The 22,757-nt window shown below is 44.4% G+C and overlaps 1 protein-coding gene across 7 annotated transcripts in view; it reads left to right on the forward strand.

The window, feature by feature from the left end:
• LOC106581811 (protein TANC1) overlaps positions 1-20,362 on the forward strand; it is a 188,425-nt gene extending 168,063 nt beyond the window's left edge. For 3 of the 7 annotated variants that reach the window (XM_014164166.2, XM_014164169.2, XM_045704457.1), the window contains 11 exons: positions 473-658; positions 1,507-1,585; positions 10,996-11,129; positions 11,251-11,380; positions 11,687-11,862; positions 12,140-12,272; positions 14,346-14,375; positions 14,494-14,585; positions 16,654-16,800; positions 17,427-17,527; positions 17,717-20,362. In XM_014164166.2, the coding sequence (XP_014019641.2) occupies positions 473-658; positions 1,507-1,585; positions 10,996-11,129; positions 11,251-11,380; positions 11,687-11,862; positions 12,140-12,272; positions 14,346-14,375; positions 14,494-14,585; positions 16,654-16,800; positions 17,427-17,527; positions 17,717-19,391 (2,883 nt within the window). In that variant the 3' untranslated portion in view covers positions 19,392-20,362. The remainder of the gene's footprint in view (positions 1-472; positions 659-1,506; positions 1,586-10,995; positions 11,130-11,250; positions 11,381-11,686; positions 11,863-12,139; positions 12,273-14,345; positions 14,376-14,493; positions 14,586-16,653; positions 16,801-17,426; positions 17,528-17,716) is intronic. The other 4 variants (XM_014164164.2, XM_014164168.2, XM_014164167.2 and 1 more) reach the window with 2 other exon arrangements.
• The last annotated feature ends 2,395 nt before the right edge of the window (positions 20,363-22,757 follow it).

The raw sequence follows: 22,757 nt of genomic DNA on the forward strand, positions 1-22,757 counted from the left end.
CATGGGGACCTTCAGACGAGTCTTGAGGCCTGTGGGTGCCCTAGAGCAAAACATGTACGTGTTCGTTAGAGTCTCACCTTTCCACAGAGGGGTTATACTAGTGTGTAGGCCAAACTGTTCAGACGCTACAGACAGAAGTCTTCAGATCGGCTCTACCGACTTCAGAAGAGTCCCAAGATCCTTTTGTCGGTCTCAGGGCAAAACGGAGAACACCATCGTGTTCATGAGACTCATCTGTCCATAGAGGGGTCATAATAGTTTTTTTCGGACGCTACAGACGATTTTGTGAGAAGAGCGATTTTCAGGACGTCTCAAGGTCTGACAAACACCGCTCTAGCTCTGTCACCTTTCACCGCTTTGATATTGGATAAGATCTCACTTTGATTGTAAAGCTACTCTGGGAGAGTGTAGCAAGAGCAACGTCACAGCATATAAAACATGTTCAGATAAGCACTGTTGTTGTGTGTTCTAGGTTGACCATGTGGACAAGAGCGGTCAGTGTGCTCTGGTCCATGCTGCTCTGAGGTGCCACCCTGACATCATCTACCACCTACTGGAGCTGGAGTGGACCCCCGAGGGCCAGCAGCAGAACTGCAGCCTGAAGAACAAGGCCCTACAGCAGGCTCTCATTGCTGCCTCCAGCATGGGACACACGCAGGTCAGTCAGGGGACACCTATGAAATCCCAAATGGCATTCTATTACCTAAATAGTGCACTACTGTTGTCAAAAGTAGTGCACGATGTAGGGAATAGGGTGCCATTTGGGACGCAACCACCTACTGTACTGTACTTTTTACTTTACTGTACTGTACACCCACACTAACCACAAGTCCTTAGTACCTTACTATAATCAGGAAAGTTTTCCCACACAGTGCCACAACACAACCTCACCTCTTTAGTTTGGAAACAGAAGACACTCCACAGAGAATCACTGATGCTGCCATCACTGATGTTTCTTGTTTCCACTGATGAGACATGCTGTAGGAGTATTGATCTAGCAGTACGTCTGCAGCCAGCTACCCAGAAGAGAAGCATAGTGGGCTTTGGTATATTCTGGCCTGCTCCTCATTAAGAGGGCTGCAATACCGTTAGGCCTATACACTAAGGCTGGGGCTCAACAGTATAATAGAAGTGGGTCGGAGTGAGCTATCGACCTCCACCTCCACCGAGGGCCCAGTAAAAGAGAAGAGTAAAGGAGAGCACAGACAAAAGGGCTAGTTAACACTATTAAGGTATTAATACCACTGAACCTGTACTGCACAGCACTGACGAATATCTACTATAGACACTATACAGCCACTATAGTCCAGGCATCAGCGCTCTAGTCCACCATGATTAATTTATCATGCGCCAGAGAAGCATCATTTGCTCGGGCAGCGTTTTATCGATTCGCTGAAGTTGTTTCATCGCTCCGGTCTTTCTGCAATGTAATCAGCGTAGAACTAACTCGAGGCTTTATTTGATGCTTGGATTCTGTGTCATTAATCAACATTTCTCATTTGACAGGTTGTCAGAGGCTTGTTGGTGTTGAATAACGAGCATAGCGTGCAAATTGATGGCCATGACACTCTATGGGGAGAAACAGGTATGTGTTCTCTCTATTTTTCCTCCATTATACTGCTCCCTTTGTGTTATCACCTGGTGGAGTATCAGTGTGGAACATTACTGCTGAAATGATGTCGTTGTCCCTTTCCATCAGCATAATGCATTCTTTCTGCGTTATGTATCGCAGGGCTCTCCAACTGGCGGTGATTGTATTTAATTGTAAAAACACTAACTTTGGAAATCTGTTCCAAAGTATTCTCACGCATAGTAGAGATATACAGTTGAAGTCGGAAGTTTACATACACCTTAGCCAAATACATTTAAACTCCGTTTTTCACAATTCCTGACATTTCATCTTTGTAAAAATTCCCTGTCTTAGGTCAGTTAGGATCACCACTTTATGAGTGGACCCATGGTGTTTCTACTTGGGTACTATTGTTTGTACAGATGAACGTGGTACCTTCAAGCGTTTGGAAATTGAATGTAGGCCTTGAAATACATCTACAGGTACACCTCCAATTGACTCAAATTATGTCAATTCGCCTAGCAGAAGCATACCATGATGTAATTTTTTGAGATTTTCCAAGCTGTTTAAAGGCACAGTCAACTTAGTGTATGTAAACTTCTGACCCACTGGAATTGTGATACAGTGAATTATAAATGAAATAATCTGTCTGTAAACAATTGTTGGAAAAATGACTTGTGTCATGCACAAAGTAGATGTCCTAACCGACTTGCCAAAGCTACAGTTTGTTAACAAGAAATTTGTGGAGTGGTTGAAAAATTTGTTTTAATGACTCCAACCTAAGTGTATGTAAACTTCCGACTTCAACTGTATATGTGATCGCATACAAATGTAAGCAAGGTTTGTAATGATTGTTTTAGTCAAATATTATATTTGTTTGGGCTTCTTGCTGTCAATTTGCAAATTATTTGTAATTATATTCCGGCCCCCTGACCATCTGCTCAGCAAAAAATTGCCCGCGGCTGAATCTAGTATATAATCCCTGATGTAGTAGTTCTCATTTCCGCAAATATGCGGTCATTTTTACTTTTAAAGCCTGTCCAATTTTCCTTGTCTCCTTCCCTTAAAATCGTCCCTGCTTTGTTCATTTGGGCATTTATCTGGATGGAGAGTCATCAGGCTATCCTGTATCGGTAGTGCTAACTGAGTGATTTTCTACTTTAGAGCAGAATTACAGGCATCGCTCCCAGCAGTCCATTCTAAGCACTGAGTCATCGGTGCAGTACATTGTCCATTTAGGTCATGCCAAGCCATTTGTCCTGTTTTTCTCCTCTGCCATTAAAACACACCTGCTCATATATTCCTTTTAGTAGGAGTCAAGCCAGAGCTTTAGTTTCTGTTAAAGATCTGAAATGAATCATTTAGTCCCAGTGGTAATACTGCAGATGTTGGGAAAGGTCGAAGTCTTAGGACTTAGAGGGGCAAACTGAGATTCAAACAAGAAATGTATAAGTTATATTCTTCAAGAATCAATAGTTACAGTACAGTGCCTTCAGAAAGTATTGACACCCCTTTACTTTTTCCACGTTTTGTTAATACAGCCTTAACAATTCAGATAATAAGTCATTGGCAAGGACTAGGGAGTGTTTTAGGATAAAAATAAACGGAATCGAGCTAAGCACAGACAAAATCCTGGAGGAAAACCTGGTTCAGTCTGCTTTCCAATAGACACTAGGAGACAAATCCCCCTTTCAGCAGGACAATAACCTACAGTGCCTTCAGAAAGTATTCAAACTAGAGGTCGACCGATTAATCGGAATAGCCGATTAATTAGGTCCGATTTCAAGTTTTCATAACAATCGGTAATCGTTCTTTTTGGACACCGATTTGCCGATTAATTTTGTATTTTTTTATAAATACATTTATACACCTTTATTTAACTAGGCAAGTCAGTTAAGAACACATTCTTATTTTCAATGACGGCCTAGGAACAGTGGGTTAACTGCCTTGTTCAGGGGCAGAACGACAGATTTTTACCTTGTCAGCTCGGGGATTCGATTTTGCAACTTTCCGGTTACTAGCCCAACGCTCTAACCACCTGCCTTACATTGCACTCCACGAGGAGCCTGCATGGCAGGCTGACTACCTGTTACGCAAGGGCAGCAAGAAGCCAAGGTAAGTTGCTAGCTAGCATTAAACTTATCTTATAAAAAACAATCAATCTTAACATAATCACTAGTTAACTACACATGGTTGATGATATTACTAGTTTATCTAGCGTGTCTTGCGTTGCATATAATCGATGCGGTGCCTGTTAATTTCTCATTGAATCACAGCCTACTTCGACAAACGGGTGATGATTTAACAAGCGCATTTGCGAAAAAAGCACTGTCATTGCACCAGTGTACCTAACCATAAACATCAATGCCTTTCTTTAAAATCAATACACAAGTATATATTTTAAACCTGCATATTTAGTTAATATTGCCTGCTAACATGAATTTCTTATAACTAGGGAAATTGTGTCACTTCTCTTGCGTTCCGTGCAAGCAGTCAGGGTATATGCAGCAGTTTGGGCCGCCTGGCTCATTGCGAACTGTGTGAAGTCCATATATTCCTAACAAAGGCCGTAATTAATTATGACATAACATTGAAGGTTGTACAATGTAACAGCAATATTTAGACTTCGGGATGCCATCCGTTAGATAAAATACGGAACAGTTCCGTATTTCACTGAAAGATTAAACGTTTTGTTTTCGAAATGATAGTTTCCGGATTCAACCATTTTAATGACCAAAGGCTCGTATTTCTGTGTGTTATTATGTTATAATTAAGTCTATGATTTGATAGAGCAGTCTGACTGAGCGATGGTAGGCACCAGCAGGCTCGTAAGCATTCATTCAAACAGCACTTTCATGCGTTTTCCAGCATCTCTTCGCAATGCTTCAAGCATTGTGCTGTTTATGACTTCAAGCCTATCAACTCCCGAGATTAGGCTGGTGTAACCGATGTGAAATGGCTAGCTAGTTAGCGGGGTGCGCCTTAATACCGTTTCAAACGTCACTTGCTCTGAGACTTGGAGTAGTTGTTCCCCTTGCTCTGCATGGGTAACGCTGCTTCGAGGGTGGCTGTTGTCGATGTGTTCCTGGTTCGAGCCCAGGTAGGAGCGAGGAGAGGGACGGAAGCTATACTGTTACACTGGCAATACTAAAGTGCCTATAAGAACATCCAATAGTCAAAGGTATATGAAATACAAATCGTATAGAGAGAAATAGTCCTATAACTCCTATAATAACTACAACCTAAAACTTATTACCTGGGAATATTGAACATGTATTGTTGACTCAGGGGGTTGAATACTTAACTCATTTCTTTTCCATTAATAAAAATTAAAAGTAGATTTTTTTATCCAAAAATGACAATTAAATCCATTTTAATCTTTGTAACACAACAAAATGTGAAAAAAGTCAAGGGGTGTGAATACTTTCTGAATAATTTAAAAGTCCACAAATGTATGTACACGTCCTAAATTGCCTAGTTAATGGCCAGCTGAATGTATATGCTGGAAATCATTTGGAGGAGGCAGCAAATGTGGGACCAATCTAAAAAAAACAACAGCTGAGAGACAAAAAGCAGGAGCAGGAGAAATGGAGCTGGCACTGGCAGGGGGTGGCTACAGGTCAAAGCAATTTAAGATTGATCCTGGTAATGGTGCAGGAAGCCAAGTGGAACAGGGAACAAAAGTCTAAGGCTGCATCCCAAATGGCACCATAATTCCATATATAGTGCACTATTTTTGGCCAGGGCCCATAGCACCCTATTCCCTATGGGCCCTGGTCAAAAGTAGTGCACTATATAGGGAACAGAGTGCCATTTGGGACGCAGACTATAACCAGGAGTCTGTTGCCATATCTATGAGTCAGCAGGGTTGTCATAGAAGTGCTGAATAAATCAAATGTCTGTTTTAATTCAAATAAAATAAAGACGAGGCCTCTGGGTATGGAAGTATTAAAATGGTCTGAGATCTGGAATGGGTTTGAAACATTTTCCACCGTCACAGTACCCCCATGCTTATAAACATTACAACTTACCAGTACCATCACCATTCATGTTGGTGCAGCATTTCTGTGTACTGAATGAGTAAACACACATCGTTAGGATAGTGTTTCCCAAATGGCACCCTATTCCCTTAATAGTGCACTACTTTTCACCAGGGTCCATAGGGAATAGGGTGCCATTTGGAACACTGGCTACAGCAGTACAGCTTTTTAGAAATTCTTCTTGTGGTTTTTGTTATCATCATGGCCTCTTGTGGAAAGCTGCACACTGAAGATAAAGACAGAGACTGACACCACAGATTCTCTTCTCTGAGGTAGTCCGTTAAAGATGAGAGTACAACAGCACAGAGCGGGATCTGTGAGTGTCTGTTAATAAGTGTTCCAAATAGCAGAACTTCACTTGTAAGGCCCAATAATAAAGAAACCCATTTTATGTGATCATTCATGGTGACCAACTGTTGCTCAGAAATCCTCAAATGGTCCAGAAGTTCCCAACTCTTCATCATTCGGGCTGCTCATTTAATGATGTGTGTGTTTTTTTAGAGCACACAGTCTAATGGTGAGAGATACATTTTTTTTAGAGCACACAATCTAATGATGAGAGAATGTGAACAATAGTCTCTCTGTGGCCTCAGTAGTATGCCAGGCTGGTGTAGACAGCCAGCCTAGCAGTAACAAACGGCTCTGAGATGTAGGTCAGCCCATTAGGTCTAGGAGAGAGAGGCTCCTGCATCACAAATGGCACCCTATTCCCTAGAGTGCACTACTTTAGACCAGAGCCCAATGGGCCCTTGTCAAAAGTAGTGCACTACATAGGGAATAGGGTGCCATTTTGGACACCGATGATGCGTTCTCCTCAGTGCTACTGCTGCTAACTGGTGCTGCTTCTGCAAAATACATTTCCTGGCAAAAAAAAGTGCTGAAGGGCTTTGGAGCTTATTACATCCTAGGGACAAAGATATCCCCTTTCGAAATGACCCTTCTTCTCTGGAAACGGCTGCTTTCCATCTTAGGGGCCGGGCCGCGTGTTCGTAGGGCTGAGGAATGGGCCAGTGTTATTTTAGATTGGGCCAGAAACGTTTCTTTTTTTAATCATAAAGTGCTGCTTCATGTTTTGCACCTTGTTACATCGTCACACTGCTGCTTAACAACATTTCTGTTCACACAACTTAGAGAAAGATAGAGGCCTACTTTCGTTTTATTTGTTTAGACAGTAGTGCAAGAGGTATAAGACAAAATGTAAATGTATTATAATGGGTAGGCAGGTGTGTATGGTGTGTTTTAAACTGAGCGGATTTACACCCAGGCCTTGGCTGGTGGCCCTGTAGACATGACCATTGCTGTGAATAATCAGTAGTCATGCTTGCCTTCATTCTGAAAGTCATCCAGTATGTGCCACCTGCTGTAGCTAGAGGCGAAAGAAACGCACACCTATTTAGGCGAGGTGCTGGCTAGCGGAGTGGAGCTCAGATGCAAACACATTTATGTCCAACGTTTCGACAGACAAGCTGTAGCTGACAGTGATCCAACATTTACTGTACCTCTGAGCTCTGTGTATTTACCTGGATGTTAAACCATCTATCTCCCATCCGTTCCAGGCTAATACAGGTCACAGGTGGCCCCATGACGCCGGGCACAACACCAGCGAGCTAAAACAAGGAGACGCGCTCCAACACCCATCTCCGCAAATGAATGCGTTTTGAAAGCTAATTGCACCCACCTGGCACTAGGCTCATTCAAAGCAACACTTTGTATTTGAGAAGATAAGCAAATGTGCATTATTTTGGGTGCTGTAGTTGGTTTAAACTCGTTGAAAATATGTATTTTAGCAAACAAAGATGCTACGCTTCTCTGCACTCTTCCTGACCACTTGGGAGCTCCACTTAAATGGCTGTATTCAATGCCTCTTTACGGGTATGATTGGGTTGTAATTCAGTGGAGAGCCATCACAGGGCTATATAGAAAAGAACATCTACACTTAAATGTTGTGGTTACGGCATAGGCAGCAGAACTGGTTCGGCCTTAGAAATACTGCAAGTGAATATCACAGCCTGAAGTCTTTTATATGAATTCTGTTTGAGGGTTTATAAACCTAATCCAGAGGCCTGTATGGAGATATAGAGTGGGAGAAAACTCAGTAAGATAGCCCAGGTGAAATACCCTCCCGAAAATTGACATTCATCGCTGCAGCGCTGAACAAATTCCTTCAGTTAACAACCTGTCAGAGAAATATAATTTCATATTTGAAAGGCAAAGTGTGAAAGAAATAACATCTTTATGCAAATAGGCCCACTGCACTTTGTTTGGATAGCGAGAGATTGGATTACGTCTCTGTGTTGGCACTATCATGTAAAATCCCTCCTCAGAATGACAGAGTTTTACCTCTGGGAAGGAGAAAGGGTAATGGTGGTGTCTTCTTTGTAGAATAGATGTGAATAAGTCGGCAGCAGTGGAAAAGATTAGGGGAAAGACAAATAGACACAGTGCGGTATAACATTTGTGATCACGTAGCATATATCTCAAGTTACAAGAGAGGAGCTATTGTGAGGTTATATGGTTTCTGTAGAAATTGACAAATGGAGGTTGTTTTCCATCTGTAAAAGAGGTTTGTGCATATTATAAATTGTACACGCCACAAATGAGTAATACAGTGGCCAAGTCAAAAACCGGCCCTGACATTTTCTACATTACTTAATAAAACGTTGAGATCAACTTCTCATTATCATGAAATATTCAGTTGCGCCACTGGGTGTAACCTCGTATATTGTCTTTTCATCCAATGTAATTATGCCTGTAAGATTCTTTTTAAATGATAAAATCACCCCCGTTTATAGGAGGTGTTTAATACATGTGGTGTTTAGTGGGCTGTGTTCTAAGTGTTTGGTTGTGTTTAATTATTTACACGGCGGCGGGTTGTTGTGTGCGCCGCTCACCCATCAGTCATTCATCCTGACATGAGGGGGGTGAGAAAGAGCGGTTTCTCTTACGGAGTATGTAGACAAGCGTGCAGAGCGGTGTGGAAACACCACAGACGTGACACCACGGCCAAGGATGCCAGTCCCAGGTGGGAGGACGCACACCAGGATGATATGTCAGAGAGTAGTTTCTCTGCTAGTGGAGGGAACTTGTAAGGACCTAGACCTACATAGAAACAGACCACAACTCCCATGATGCCACAGTCAGGAAGTAGGTCTTCGTGTGATAGATACTGTATGTTGCTGAGGTGTCCTTGACTGACGGATACAGCTGGGACCCTGCTTCTCCAGTTTGTTAGCCCAGCAACGGTCTCCTTCTAAAACGGCAAAATCAACTACATTTGAGCGACTAGTGCTTGTTTACAAACTGACGCGGGACACTGTGCACTACTTTTGACCAGGGCCTATAGGGTTCTTCTGGTCAAAAGTAGTGTACAATTATTGGGAATAGGCTGCCATTTGGTGCAGTCTTTCAGCCTTTGGGATAGTTTGGTCAGGAAGAGGACCGGTCTGTCCGTGTTTTGTCTGTTTATCAGTCAGTGATTTACAGTCCACCCCTCAGGACAGCAGTCTTAGTGGGCCAGACCGGAGAGAGAGGCAGATTAGGAGGAAAGATAAAGTTGAGTGGCTTATTACAGAACATGACTAAGATATCAATCTGCCTGGTTCTATGAAGGAGGGAAGGAAGGATGGAGGGAGAGAGAGAGAGAGAGATATAGAGGGAATGGGCACAATAAAGAGACACGTTTGTGAGATCAGAGAGAAGATCAAACGCATTGAATTGGACTTGGAAGATCATAGACGGATGCCACTGGGGTCTCCTGTAGGGTTTGAAAGTAGTATACAGACCAAACTTTTCATTGGGTGTTCCCTAATGTTCGACTAATAGAGGCACATATGATTCTATCAACGTCTCAAAACAGATGCATTCCTGAAAGAGCGCACATTAACAATAATGTTCGTCTTCGACTGCTGTTGTTCCAAAGTGTGTGTCCCAAATGGCACCCTATTCCCTATGGGCCCTGGTCAAAAGTAGTGTGCTACATAGAGACCAGGGTGCTATTTGGGACACACACATAGTCTCTCAGCTCTGAGGAGATATGCTAGGGGAGCAGATGGAGGTTGTGGTTGGCTGAGACGTAACGGCCCTCCGCTCACACTCCCATCCTGATGGATGACGCCCCTCAGCCTGAGACAGGGGCTCTGGGTCTTTAATCTGGGTCTTTCATTTTCCTGAGGTGAATCCAAATGCACCACCAGTCTCTCTCTGTGTGTGGGTTTATTGTTCGGATACCAACATTCATCCAAGACTTGAATCTGATTATAAACCGGGTGGTTCGAGCCCTGAATGCTGATTGGCTGACAGCTGGGGAATATCAGACCGTATATCACGGGTATGACAAAACATTTATTTTTACTGCTCTAATTATGTTGATAACCAGTTTATAATAGCAATAAGGCACCTCAGGGGGTTGTGATATATGGCCAATATACCACGGCTAAGGGCTGTGTCTAGGCATTCAGCGTTGCGTCGTGCGTAAGAACAGCCCTTAGCCGTGGTATATTGGCCTTATACCACACTCCCTCGGGCCTTATTGCTTAAATCTACCACATCCCATAGTAAAGTATAGTATCCACTGAATGTGGGCCTACTATGCTATGGCTCAGTGTGCTAATCAGGAGATGAGAAACACGTGGACTGTAATATTCTTTTCACTGCATCTTAGTATGTCAGTTTGAAGATACTTGAATCTGCCTTTAAAGTACCTTAACGTACCATTTCTGTAACAGAAATGGCAAAGATGTACTAATTAACTTGTCAGCAAACTAATGGGATCTTATTGAGTTTTTTCCCTGTTGTCATCATTTTGGACCCGCTATTCTGCTAGACATTAGATGAGATCACTACTCAAAGCTTTCTCTCTTGGCACAAGTTAACGATTCTGGTATTTGCATTAATGGCAGACCTATATACATAATGTGCGGGCGTTCGTGTAACATCGGGACGGTTTCTGGGTGAACAGCCAAACTTCCTGATCACCTGTATTACTGTTTATTTTTGTCAAGTATTGACAGGCACAGTACAAGTTTCCAAGAGATAAGATTTCACATGGATTTTGCAAACAACAATACAATCAGACAGTATTGTTTCTTACAGGTTAGATTCATCAGCCTTGATTTAAACATTCGGACACTTGTGTTTTCCCTCTAAATTATGTTATATTGTCAAGAAGGAAATAATACTGAATTGTGTTTTAGTCCAATTATCGACACTCAGTGGATAGACAACTAAATGCTGTATGTTTTCAACTTAAATGTGGACTAGAGGGAGTAGGCCCTGTCTCGAGCGAGCCAGACCCTGCCCTGTGTATGTGTGTGGTCTCACCATTGGTGCAGTAGTGCCCTAGCTGACCCGGGTCCAGTCCTGACCCCTTTCCTCTGGTCTCCTCAGCTCTGACAGCGGCGGCGGGCCGGGGCAAGATGGACGTGTGTGGCTTCCTGCTGGAGCACGGGGCCATGGTGCAGCAGGTCAACCGCAGGGGGGTCTCCCCTCTCTTCTGTGCTGTCAGACAAGGACACTGGCAGGTGAGACACACACTTGATCATATTGCCTCAAACTACAATTACACGTTAAAGGAACCTTGATGATTTACCCCGAGGAAGTGGAGTTCAAGTCTGTTTGTGCGCGTGTGTGTGTTCGGGTTAGATTGCAGAGCTGCTGCTGCAGCAGCAGCATGGTGCTGACGTGAACATCAGTGACAAACAGGGACGGACACTACTCATGGTGGCGGCGTGCGAGGGCCACCTGAGCACTGCCGACTTTCTGCTGTCAAAGGGTGAGCTACCACAATGCTACGCTAGATCATATCTGCGTCCCAAATGGCACCCTATTCCCTTTATAGTGGACTATTTTTACCAGGGCTCATAGGAGTCTCAAAAGTAGCGCACTGTATAAGAAATAGGGTGCCATTTGGGACGCAGACCATGTCAGCCGTCACAATGTAAACCAGTCTGCTCTTTCTCTAAAGTCAGATTCAATCCAAATTCAAAAGTACCCAAATATCGAATGGTTTGTTGAGTGAAGGTCATATGCTGTGGTTTTGATAAATCTGCTGTTGAATGCTTGATTTATTCTTCACTAGGTGCGTCGTTGACGTCGATGGACAAGGAAGGGTTAACGCCCATGAGCTGGGCGTGTTTGAAAGGACATAAGAACGTTGTGCAGTTTCTGGTTGAGAAGGGTGCGGTCATAGACCACACAGACAAGAATGGACGGACTCCGCTGGACCTGGCCGCCTTCTACGGCGACGCAGAGATTGTGAGTAGCGAGATACAGTGAGACTGACAGACAGGCAGACGGACGGACGGGACAGGAAGACAGACAAGATAGAGACAGACAGACAGTTATTAAGCACAGTCTAAATCTGTCTCACTAGGCCTGCCCCTTAGTTAGGCCCAACACGAGTGCTCTGGGTCTCCTTATGAGACACACACTGCTGGGAATTACCACAGATCTATAGGAGAGTTAAGAGTGTTTGTTCTGACTGTAGGGGACTTAAGAGTGTGTGTTTAACTGTGTTGCTCTGGTTGTGAAGGTCCATTACCTGGTGGAGAAAGGAGCAGTGATAGAGCATGTAGACTACAGTGGTATGAGGCCGTTGGACCGGGCGATAGGGTGTCGGAACACGTCGGTAGTGGTGACCCTGCTGAAGAAAGGGGCTAAACTGGGTAAGAAACTAAGAACTGTTACTATGATTTGTGTTTGTTTCTAGATACACTGTTCTTTCAGTGTTCTTTCCAACAACCCTATAGTCTAGTGATTGAACTACTTTGGCTTTACGATAGTAATGAGAGAAAGCTGACTTGAGCTTCCAGTCTCACTAAATATAATGAGGTTATCGCCATGGAATCTAGATGCTCAGTGCTAAAATCGCGAATTTGAAATAATGTTTTATCGTGATTCTGTACTTATAAAATCGGCCAATAGACAATGTTATCACCCCCCCCCCTCCCTTTTTTTATACATAAACAAAAATAAAGTTTAAAAAAGACAGCTTGCGCAAGCGCACATGCTACGGGATGGACGAGATGAATCACGACCATGACAAAAGTGATTGAGTAGAGCCACTCTGGAATAGGCTACTAGGTAAATCACCATGGGCTGCAGAGCAAGCAACTCTTCTGTCCTCAGAACTGGGTAATTATCAAATGATTAGCATTTTTGCCTCATCCTCCTCTCTTGGCCTAGGCTATATGTCAGTAGTTTGCATATTGTTAGAATAATATGGAAACAGGCCTAGCCCAACTCTAGGCTGTGCATCGTTTCATTCATAACCTTTTCTCAGTTCTAGGCTTTTTTCTTTTGACTTCTCATTCAATTTTTCCATCTTGGTATTGTTTGCTCAATTTCACTTCTTGTTGTCTGTAGTGTTGGTCATTCAAAATAAAGCTGTGAGAATAGATTTGTTTTTTATCTTTCTATTGTTGTAGATCTCTCATTATTACCTTAGGTCTACCATGTTTAAGTTATTCTACATTGTTCTCTTGCATTCTGTAAGTATAACATATTTTTTGGAAATAGGCTATAGCATATAGGAATATAGGTGGTCTACTCGGAATGTCACCCATGCACTGCCCTGCTCTTTACTGCGCGGTGCCAGTCAAGTTGAAATGGGTAATCGTCTGTCTCATTGCGATGTCGTCACCATCGACAACGGCTGTCGGTCATCCTCAGTAGACGATACTATGGTAATATTACCCAAGCCTAGTGCTAAATTCAAGGGCAAAGACACTGAACAGATTTCATCCAGGATTTACCTAGTGTGTAGTAGGCTTGGGCCATATACCGTTTAAATTATTATTATTATTCGAGGTTGGGCGGGGGTGCATGCTACGCCACTGCTTAGAACTATAAGTTAAGTAGAACTATAAGAAATGTTAAGATGTGTCAAATAAATCATATACAACTCATGGTACCAGCTATGCATTTGGTTTGCTAACTTGCTAGCTACGTGGCTAGATGTCAATATCAATATTTGTGGTTACAGCAGAGACGTTCAATCAATAATTTATTTTGGGGGGTAAATGGCGCCCTTTGTGTGCACTTTCGGTAATACCGTTTACCCCGGTGTGGTACAGAAATGGTATGACGGTATGAAAATCTGGAAGACCGCCCAACCCTAATGTGTAGCGTGTCTCTCTCCCTCCCTCTCTTTCTCTCGCGCTCTCTTTGTGTGTCTGTGAGTTTCCTTTCTCCCAAAGGTGAGCCGGCGGGCTAATTTGAGAAAGTGACTTATCACCTAAATGACATTCACTGAGCTATCTAGGCCTAGAGCTTATCTGCCTCATTTTACATCTGCAGTGCGGGCCAGTCAGGCACCTCACCCAGAGTTAGCTAATGGCCAATACCTCCAACCCTCTCCCCTTGCCCTGGTAGCAATGTAGCCTGCTCTTAGCACACAATGCTATCAGTCTCTATAATCTCAATTGCCTTTACGACCAGCAAATCACCATTTTGTTTCATATCAATGCAATTATAGGGACAGTATATCCACTGGCAAACCGTCTCTGTATTATCGGTGCAGGAAATAAAATGGTCGACACAAAAGCAGAAAACGTGAGGCAATTTAAGCATGGAAAGGTCCAAAATGAATAAATCACATTTTATAGCCATAGCAGTTTCAAATGATCTTCTTCCTTTCTGAATGCTTTTATCTCTTTGCATGATTCCTTCCTTCCTTCCTTCCTTCAATTTCTCATCCTTTTTCTCTTCTTCTAAACTGCTTTCAATGTAACCGTAAGGCTACAGAACATCGCCTTATGATCGATCAGGTACAATCTTTAGGTAACTTTACCTTGTTACCAATTTCCTAGTGAATATAGTCCGTGGGTCGGGGAGCGGCAGGGGTGTAACTCTACTCTATGTGTGTATGTCTGTGTGGACCAACAGGGAATGCAGCCTGGGCTATGGCCACGTCTAAGCCTGACATCCTCATCATTCTCCTGCAGAAGCTTATGGAGGAGGGCAACGTGCTTTACAAGGTACGGAAAAGAGATTAGGCCTGCGTCCCAAATGGCACCATATGTTCCCTGGTCAAAAGTAGTGCACTAAATAGGGAATAGGGTACCATCTGGGATGCAGCCAATGTAGGCTTGCAATGATGTATACTGTGTATTGATTTCGTCAAGTGTGTTCTGAGTAAATAGTATTTTACGATGGGCTACAATAAAAAAAAAAGACTAATTCATACAATGTAATTACAGTGCATTCGGAAAGTATTCACACCCCTTCGTTTTCCACCTTTTGTTACGTTACAGCCTTATTCTAAAATGTTTCCTCATCAATGTTCCTCATCAATCTACACACAATACCCCATCATGACAAAGCCAAAACAGGTTTTTAGAAATGTTTCTTAATGTATTAAACATTTTAAACTGAAATATCACATTTACATAAGTATTCAGACCCTTTAATCAGTACTTTGTTGAAGCACCTTTGGCAGCGATTACAGCCTGGAGTCTTGGGTGTGATGCTACAAGCTTGGCACCCCTGTATTTGGGGAGTTTCTCTCATTCTTCTCTGCAGATCCTCTCAAGCTCTGTCAGGTTGGATGGGGAGTGTCGCTGCACAGCTATTTTCAGGTCTCTCCAGAGATGTTCGATCAGGTTCACGTCCGGGCTCTGACTGGGTCACTCATGGACATTCAGAGACTTGTCCTGAAGCCACTCCTGCGTTGTCTTGGCTGTGTGCTTAGGGTCGTTGTCCTATTGGAAGGTGAACCTTCGCCCCAGTCTGAGGTCCTGAGCGCTCTGGAACACATTTTCATCAAGGATCTTGCTGTACTTTTCCCCGTTCATCTTTTCCTTGATCTTGACTACTCTCCCAGTCCCTGCCACTGAAAAACATCAGACCAGAGAATCTTGTTTCTCATGGTCTGAGAGTCCTTTAGGTGCCTTTTGTCAAACTCCAAGCGGGCTGTCATGTGCCTTTTACTGAGGAGTGGCTTCCGCCTGATTGGTGGAGTGCTGCAGAGATGGTTGTTCTTCTGGAAGTGTCTCCCAACTCCACAGAGGAACTCTGGAGCTCTGTCAGAGTGACCATCAGGTTCTTGGTCACCTCCCTGACCAAGGCCCTTCTCCCCCGATTGCTCAGTTTGTCCAGGCGGCCAGCTCTAGGAAGAGTATTGGTGCTTCCAAACTTCTTCCATTTAAGAATGATGGAGGTCACTGTTTTCTTGAGGACTTTCAGTGCTTCAGACATTGTTTGGTACCCTTCCCCAGATCTGTGCCTCGGCACAATCCTGTCTCTGAGCTCTACGTACAATTCCTTCGACCTCATGGCTTGGTTTTTGCTTTTTCACATGCACTGTCAACTGTGGGACCATATATAGACAGGTGTGTGCCTTTCCAAATCATCTCCAATCGATTGAATATACCACAGGTGGACTCCAATCAAGATGTAAAAACATCTCAAGGATGATCAATGGAAACTGGATGCACCTGAGCTTATTTTTGAGTCTCATAGCAAAGGGTCTGAATACTTATGTTAATAATGTTTTTCAGTTTTTGATTTTTAATACATTTGCAAACATTTCTAAAACCGGTTTTAAAAATAAGGTATTAGGTGTAGATTGATGAGGAAAAAATTGCATTTAAGCCATTTTAGAATAAGGCTGTAACGTCAAAAAAAAGTGAAGGGGTCTGAATACTTTCCGCACTGTATAACATGACGACATTGGATTGATTGGCCATCAGGGGGAGTGTTTGGATAAAAAGGACACCTCAGCCGCTGTAATTTGGATGAGAGGTAACAACAATGACTGTTATATTTTGAGCAGCACAATGCGACGCAGCAGAGATGAATGGGTGTGTGCAACACCAAACTCACCCTTTGAGCTGGGATTGATCCGTGACATTTAACAGATTGAGTTTTGTGGCAGAAAGGACAATCCGCTCAGGTGGGACCTGTGTGTGATTGATGACAGAGGGAGGGACTGTGTGTGAGCTGCTGCGACGTGCCAGTTGGGTTGGGGGAGGATCTGACGACCTACCTTCTCTCTCTCTTTCCCCCTATCCCCTCCCTCCATCCCTATCCCCCTCCCCCCTTCAGAAAGGGAAGATGAAAGAGGCAGCCCAGAGGTACCAGTATGCTCTGAGGAAGTTTCCCAGGGAAGGGTTCGGTGATGACCTAAAGGCCTTCAAAGAGCTGAGGGTGTCTCTGTACCTCAACCTCTCCCGCTGTCGCAGGAAAACCAACGTAAGATTCCCCACGTCTATCCTCCTCCCCTTTTCTCCTCTAATGCTGTATTTACTTGAACATTTGTTTCCAGTGGTCTCCGTTAAAAAGGCACAATATGTGATCAGGTCATGTATAACAGTAGCACGGGACAATGGAAGATAGTTAAGGTGATGAAACTGTTGTTGTGCTGTGTGTTTGAAAGAAATGCTCAGCAGAAGATATAGTCCAAGCTAATGATTTCACAGACAGAAGTATGGCTGTTGTGGCTGCTGTTAGAGAGTAGTAGTCTGCCAATTTCGAGCCAATTCGTGTTCCAGGCCTATGATTGATGAAACGTACCATAAACTTAAAACAATGCTCTCAGAAACAGATTGAATGCATTAAATAATACTGTCTACTACTGGGACAGAAGTATAGCTATTAAGGAGTCCAGTTGAGTGAGTCTGATTGAGCCATTTGAGGCTAAATGATAAACTGTTTAGAAGTCCATAAGCGATGGTATGCTTGTAGTCATTACTGGGGCTAATGTCAGCTTGTTCCCATAAACAATTAAAGTGAGAGAGAGAGCTGGCCCCCTGGACAATGTGCGTTTGCATTTCCCTGCATTGGTTAGTCATATTGATCTTCCCCTTCCCTCGCAACAGGACTTTGGCATGGCTGAGGAGTTTGCAACAAAGGCCCTGGAGCTGAAACCCAAATCGTACGAGGCCTATTACGCCCGCGCCCGAGCTAAGAGAAGCAGCAGGTAAAGCTATTCATCAGGAGAACCCTGAAGTGTCTCTTTTAGGGGGACATTGTTAGTATGAATTGGGAGAATGGGGTTCGGCTTGTTTAGAAGTACTGCGCTTTTCGACTGACCCACTTAGTCACTCTCATTCTCTCACGACCGCCCTTCTCGCTTTCCCTCTCCCTCTCTCCCTCCATCCCTCCACAGGCAGTTCACAGCAGCCATGGCTGACCTGCACGAAGCTGGAAAGCTGTGCCCCAACAACCGGGAGATCCGGCGGCTGCTGGCCCGTGTGGAGGAGGAGTGTAAGCAGATGCAGCGCAGCACCACCCAGGGCAACCCGCAGGGGGCAACGTCCTCGTCCAACCAGGCTCCGGTGAACCACGACTCTGACCACGAACACGAGGAGGAGGAGGAGGAGGAGGAGGTGTCGGAGCATAGAGTGGCTGTCAGTAGAGGTCTGGATGGACAGAACACTCTGAGGTTGAACGATGTGGAAGAGGAGGAGGGGACTTCTCAGCAGTCTCAACACTCAGATAGGAGAGGAGAGAAGGGTGAGCCCTGGCCTCAGAAGATCTACTCCCTCAATAGAACTCTGCCTGACTCACTCAGTCTGGCCACCCAGCCGCCGCAGCAGCAGAACACCAGGCCTGGCTCTCCCCCCTCCGGCCTCACAGGCCCTGGAAGGCTGAGTCACCACCGCTACCCCCCCAGGGAGCCCAGAGAGCCCTTGGCCCAGCAGGGTCTGGTCCTCCAGCCCACCAAGCAGGCCCAGATAGTGAAAACCAACCAGCACATGAGCTCCCTGCAGGCAGGAGGCCGCTCCTCGGGGGCCAAGTCCCAGTACGCTCCCTCCAGCCCCCTGCCCAGCCGACACATGTCCAGCATGCTGAAGCCAGGTCCAGGGCTAGGCATTGACATCAGCCCTCTACCGCCCCCTCCTGACGAGCCCGTCTACGGGGAGCAACGCCTGTCCATGGCTGCTGCCTCGCAGTCCCAGAACATGGCTATGGGCCATCACTGTGACAGGGACAGCGAGTCCCTGCACTTGTCCCAGACCACCTACTCCTCCTGCAATGCCCAGGACCGTCTGTCTGCCCACTCGGTGTCCTCCCTGGACGCTCTAACTTCAGTGTCTCCCCAGGGCCTCCTCGACGCTGCAGGGCCAGGCCAGGAGCGGAGGAAGGAGTGCGGGGGTAATGGGGTCTCCCAGGCATGCTCCCAAGGGGTAGGCAGCAACATCAGGGTGTCCAGCTCCACCAGCTCCCTGGCCTCCAGCAGTAGTCTGTCTGACAGCGGCAAGCTGCAGGGCCCTGACGTACGCACCAAAACCACCACAGACAAGGCAAAGCAGGGCCAGAACCAGGGAGGCACGAGCGAGTGGAAACCCAGGCCCTTCATGGGCATCATGGACAAGACAGCACGCTTTCTTCAGCAGCAACAACAACTGCAGCAGCAACAGCAGCACCAAGGACTCCAGAGCCACCCGGGCCTTCAGCCCCCGACCGGAGCCCTCCGCAGCTGGCAGAGTCACTCCTCGGACGGATTAGTGTGCCAATCTATGTCTGCCATGGGCCTACAGGCGACGGGGGCGAACTGTGAGCTACCTTATGCCAAAACAGGGAGCACTTACTACGAGCAGCTCAAAGCTCCATCTCAGGGTGCTATGGGGAGCCTGCAGAACGGAATGCACTCGAAGGAATTCACAGAGAAGTTCTGCCAAGCAGCCACCTGTTACAAGGAATCCAAGCCAGCGCTGGCCATGCCGTCGCATGCTTTTGTGGACAGTAAGCCCAAGCAGCCGAGTTTAGCCCGAGATAATCCCGCCATTCACGTAGCCTCAATGAAACCAAAGCGATCATTCATAGAGTCAAATGTGTAGGGATATGTATTCCCCCTTCTCTCAACACACACACAGACACACACGCAGACACATGCGCGCATACCAACACACAGATACGCACGCACTTATACACAACACACACATTGTACACACACTCAAGACACACATTAACACTCAACACACACACACATGCATACACACACACACACACAGATACGCATGCACATACACACACACACACACACACACATTGTACACACACTCAAGACACACATAAACACTCAACACACACACATCTCTTAGCAAAAATTCCAAGTGGAGGGATTGCTTAAGTTTTTAACAGGCCATCGAACAATTGGGTTTTAGGTCTAAACTTTGAAAGAATTTTGTTCCCCCTGGTGAATATCTGCCACAGGCAGCGTTTTGAGTGAAGCAGAAACAGAACGGATTTCTTTCTTTCCTACTAATGCATACGGCTGTTTGCTTCTGTTACAGGACGACATGCTCCCTGTCATTCAGCAAAGCTGGAGACATTGCACTGAGACAGTCATTGGGCATGTACTAATAGACAAAACAGTCACGGCACTTTACGCATTTACATAGGCCTTTAAGTAAAGTGCTTATACAATATAATGTTATTACTGAGTTGTTGAAGGTTGAGTATAAAACAATATGTGCATCCCAAATGGCACCGTATATAGTGCTCTACATTTGACCAACTCTGGTCAAAAGTAGTGCACTACATAGGGAATCGGGTGCCATTTGGGACGCATTCAATGGGATTTGAACTGTGTTCATTGTGTCAATGGTGCTGAAGGAAGAATTTTGGAGCTATATACAGTGCGTTCGGAAAGTATTCAGACCCCTTGACTTTGTCCACATTTTGTTACGTTACAGACTCATAAAATTTCCCTCATCAATCTACACACAATACCCCATAATGATAAAGCGAAAACAGGTTTTTAGAATGTTTTGCAAATGTATTCAAAATAAAAAACATTATCTTATTTACATAAGTATTCAGTCCCTTTGTTATGAGACTCAAAATGGAGCTCAGGTGCATCCTGTTTCCATTGATCATCCTTGAGATGTTTCTACAACTTGATTGGACTCCAACCTGTGGTAAATTCTCTTCCTAGAGCTCTTCCTAGAGCTGGCCACCCGGCCAAACTGAGCAATCGGGGGAGAAGGGCTTTGGTCAGGGAGGTGACCAAGAACCAGATGGTCACTCTTGACAGAGCTCCAGAGTTCCTCTATGGAGATGGCAGAACCTTCAAGAAGGACAGGCAGCACTCCACCAAACAGGCCTTTATGGTAGAGTGGCAAGGCGGAAGCCACTCCTCAGTAAAAGGCACATGACAGCCCGCTTGGAGTTTGACAAAAGACACCTAAAGGACTCTCAGACCATGAGAAACAAGATTATCTGGTCTGATGAAGCCAAGATTGAACTCTTTGGCCTGAATGCCAAGCATCATATCTGGAGGAAACCAGGCACCATCCCTACAGTGAAGCATGGTGGTGGCAGCATCATGCTGTGGGGATGTTTTTCAGCTGCGAAGACTGGGAGACTAGTCAGGATCGAGGGAAAGATGAATCGGGGGAGGTTTAAACATTTGCAAACATTTCTGGAAACCTGTTTTTGCTTTGTCAGTAAGGGGTATTGTGTGTAGATTGATGAGGGACAAAATAAATGTAATCCATTTTAGAATAAGGCTGTAACGTAACAGAATGTGGAAAAAGTCCAGCAGTCTGAATACTTTCTGAATGCACCGTAGATAGAAGAGATGTAAGGATATGTTTGAGATGGGCATTCCTGTGTTCTGAGGATGTTCTAGTTCTTCACGTTGTGTATATAAATATGTATTTGTCCTTCTTTTGAGTGAAGGTCTTTGTCAGTGTATTGACTTGTTCAACTGATGTGTATTTTGAGTTTTCTTTTGGTTCAGACGGTGTTCAAGGTTCTAAAAAATGTATTTGTTTATATGTTTGTACATTCTATGAATCACCCGATAACGTTAAAAACTAAATCCTCTCTGGATCTGCTTATTGTTGCTGTCTAGGTTAATTTATTTACAGCGCCTATGGCTTGGTTAATTGTAAAAGCAATATATTTTATATAGTTATTTTTGCACAGCTACTAAGACATTTTAAGATTTCAATAATAAGCTCTGTGAAAATAATATTGGTTTAATTGCATGCCACAATTGCAGTTTATAATAAAGAGAAAAAAATATTTAAACAAAAAAGGTTTGGGGGAGTGTTGGGGCCATCGATAATATTTTAATATGCATGTTACTTGCAATGGTTGCCATGTTTTCAGTATTGTGAGCTGTGTTACCCATAATTCACATACTGTAATAGAACATTACTGCCATACCCACAATGGGGAAATAAAGTCCCACTGAGAAAACACAGGCCTTCTGGCTCTCATTGTGGCAGGGAAAAGAAGGGGCACAGTTCGACATAGCTCTGGTCCAGGACGTTAGTGCGCGTTTGAATGCACATTAACAACTTGGACCAGAGCTAAGTTTGACAATACATTTTAGAACAACCTGTTTATACTGCATATACAGTACATCAGTGGCGGCCGGTGCCGTTTAAGATGAAGGGAGGACGATAAAAAAAAATATGAGCATGGCCTTATTTCTATTACAGCATATTGGATGACTGTCATTCATATTCCATTCACCCAGTTCAATGTAACATTGATAGGTTTAGGCTACTACATGATACTCGAATTTCCCTATATACATCATGAGGTTACTACAACCTAGTCTATGAATGAAAGTTTACAAGGTGCACGGGTCAAGATCATTTTTAGTAATCAAGGTGACAGTGTGACACATTCAATACCGCCTTGCACACTCTTGCCTGAATCTAGCTGATCTAGGGTGTAATTATTAGTCAAACAGTTGCAAATAAGAGTTTCCATTGCTCGTTGCAATGTGTTCTCGCATCTAAGCACTCGTTTCCTCTCACATTTTCACTTCGGTTGTTGACTTCAGTGCACAGCACATCAGCTGTCTGTGACCAGGCGAAAAAACCTTTCCAAGCCAAACCTTCATATCATAACTGCTAACCGCTACACACACAGCTTTCATCGTTGTCACCATATTATCTAACGTCAAAGGCAACATAGCTAATATAACTAACAGATATTATTAGATAGTAAACCCGCTACAATCATGCAGTACAGTCAGCAAGCACTTTAGCAGTTACACCGGCTGCCCTCGGTAGCAAAAAATTTATAAAACCAAAAGCTTACCTCGAGATCCAGTGTTGGATAGCCAACATAGCATCCCTCTCTGTTTGATGGGTGTTTGAGTAGGCTAAACTAGCTAAGTAAGTGAAAGTGAAAAAAATACTAGGAAGCATAGCTAGCTCTCCCTCTTGCTCTTGCTTCTC

The sequence above is a fragment of the Salmo salar genome, chromosome ssa21, assembly GCF_905237065.1.
Source record: "Salmo salar chromosome ssa21, Ssal_v3.1, whole genome shotgun sequence".
Lineage (NCBI taxonomy): Eukaryota > Metazoa > Chordata > Actinopteri > Salmoniformes > Salmonidae > Salmo > Salmo salar.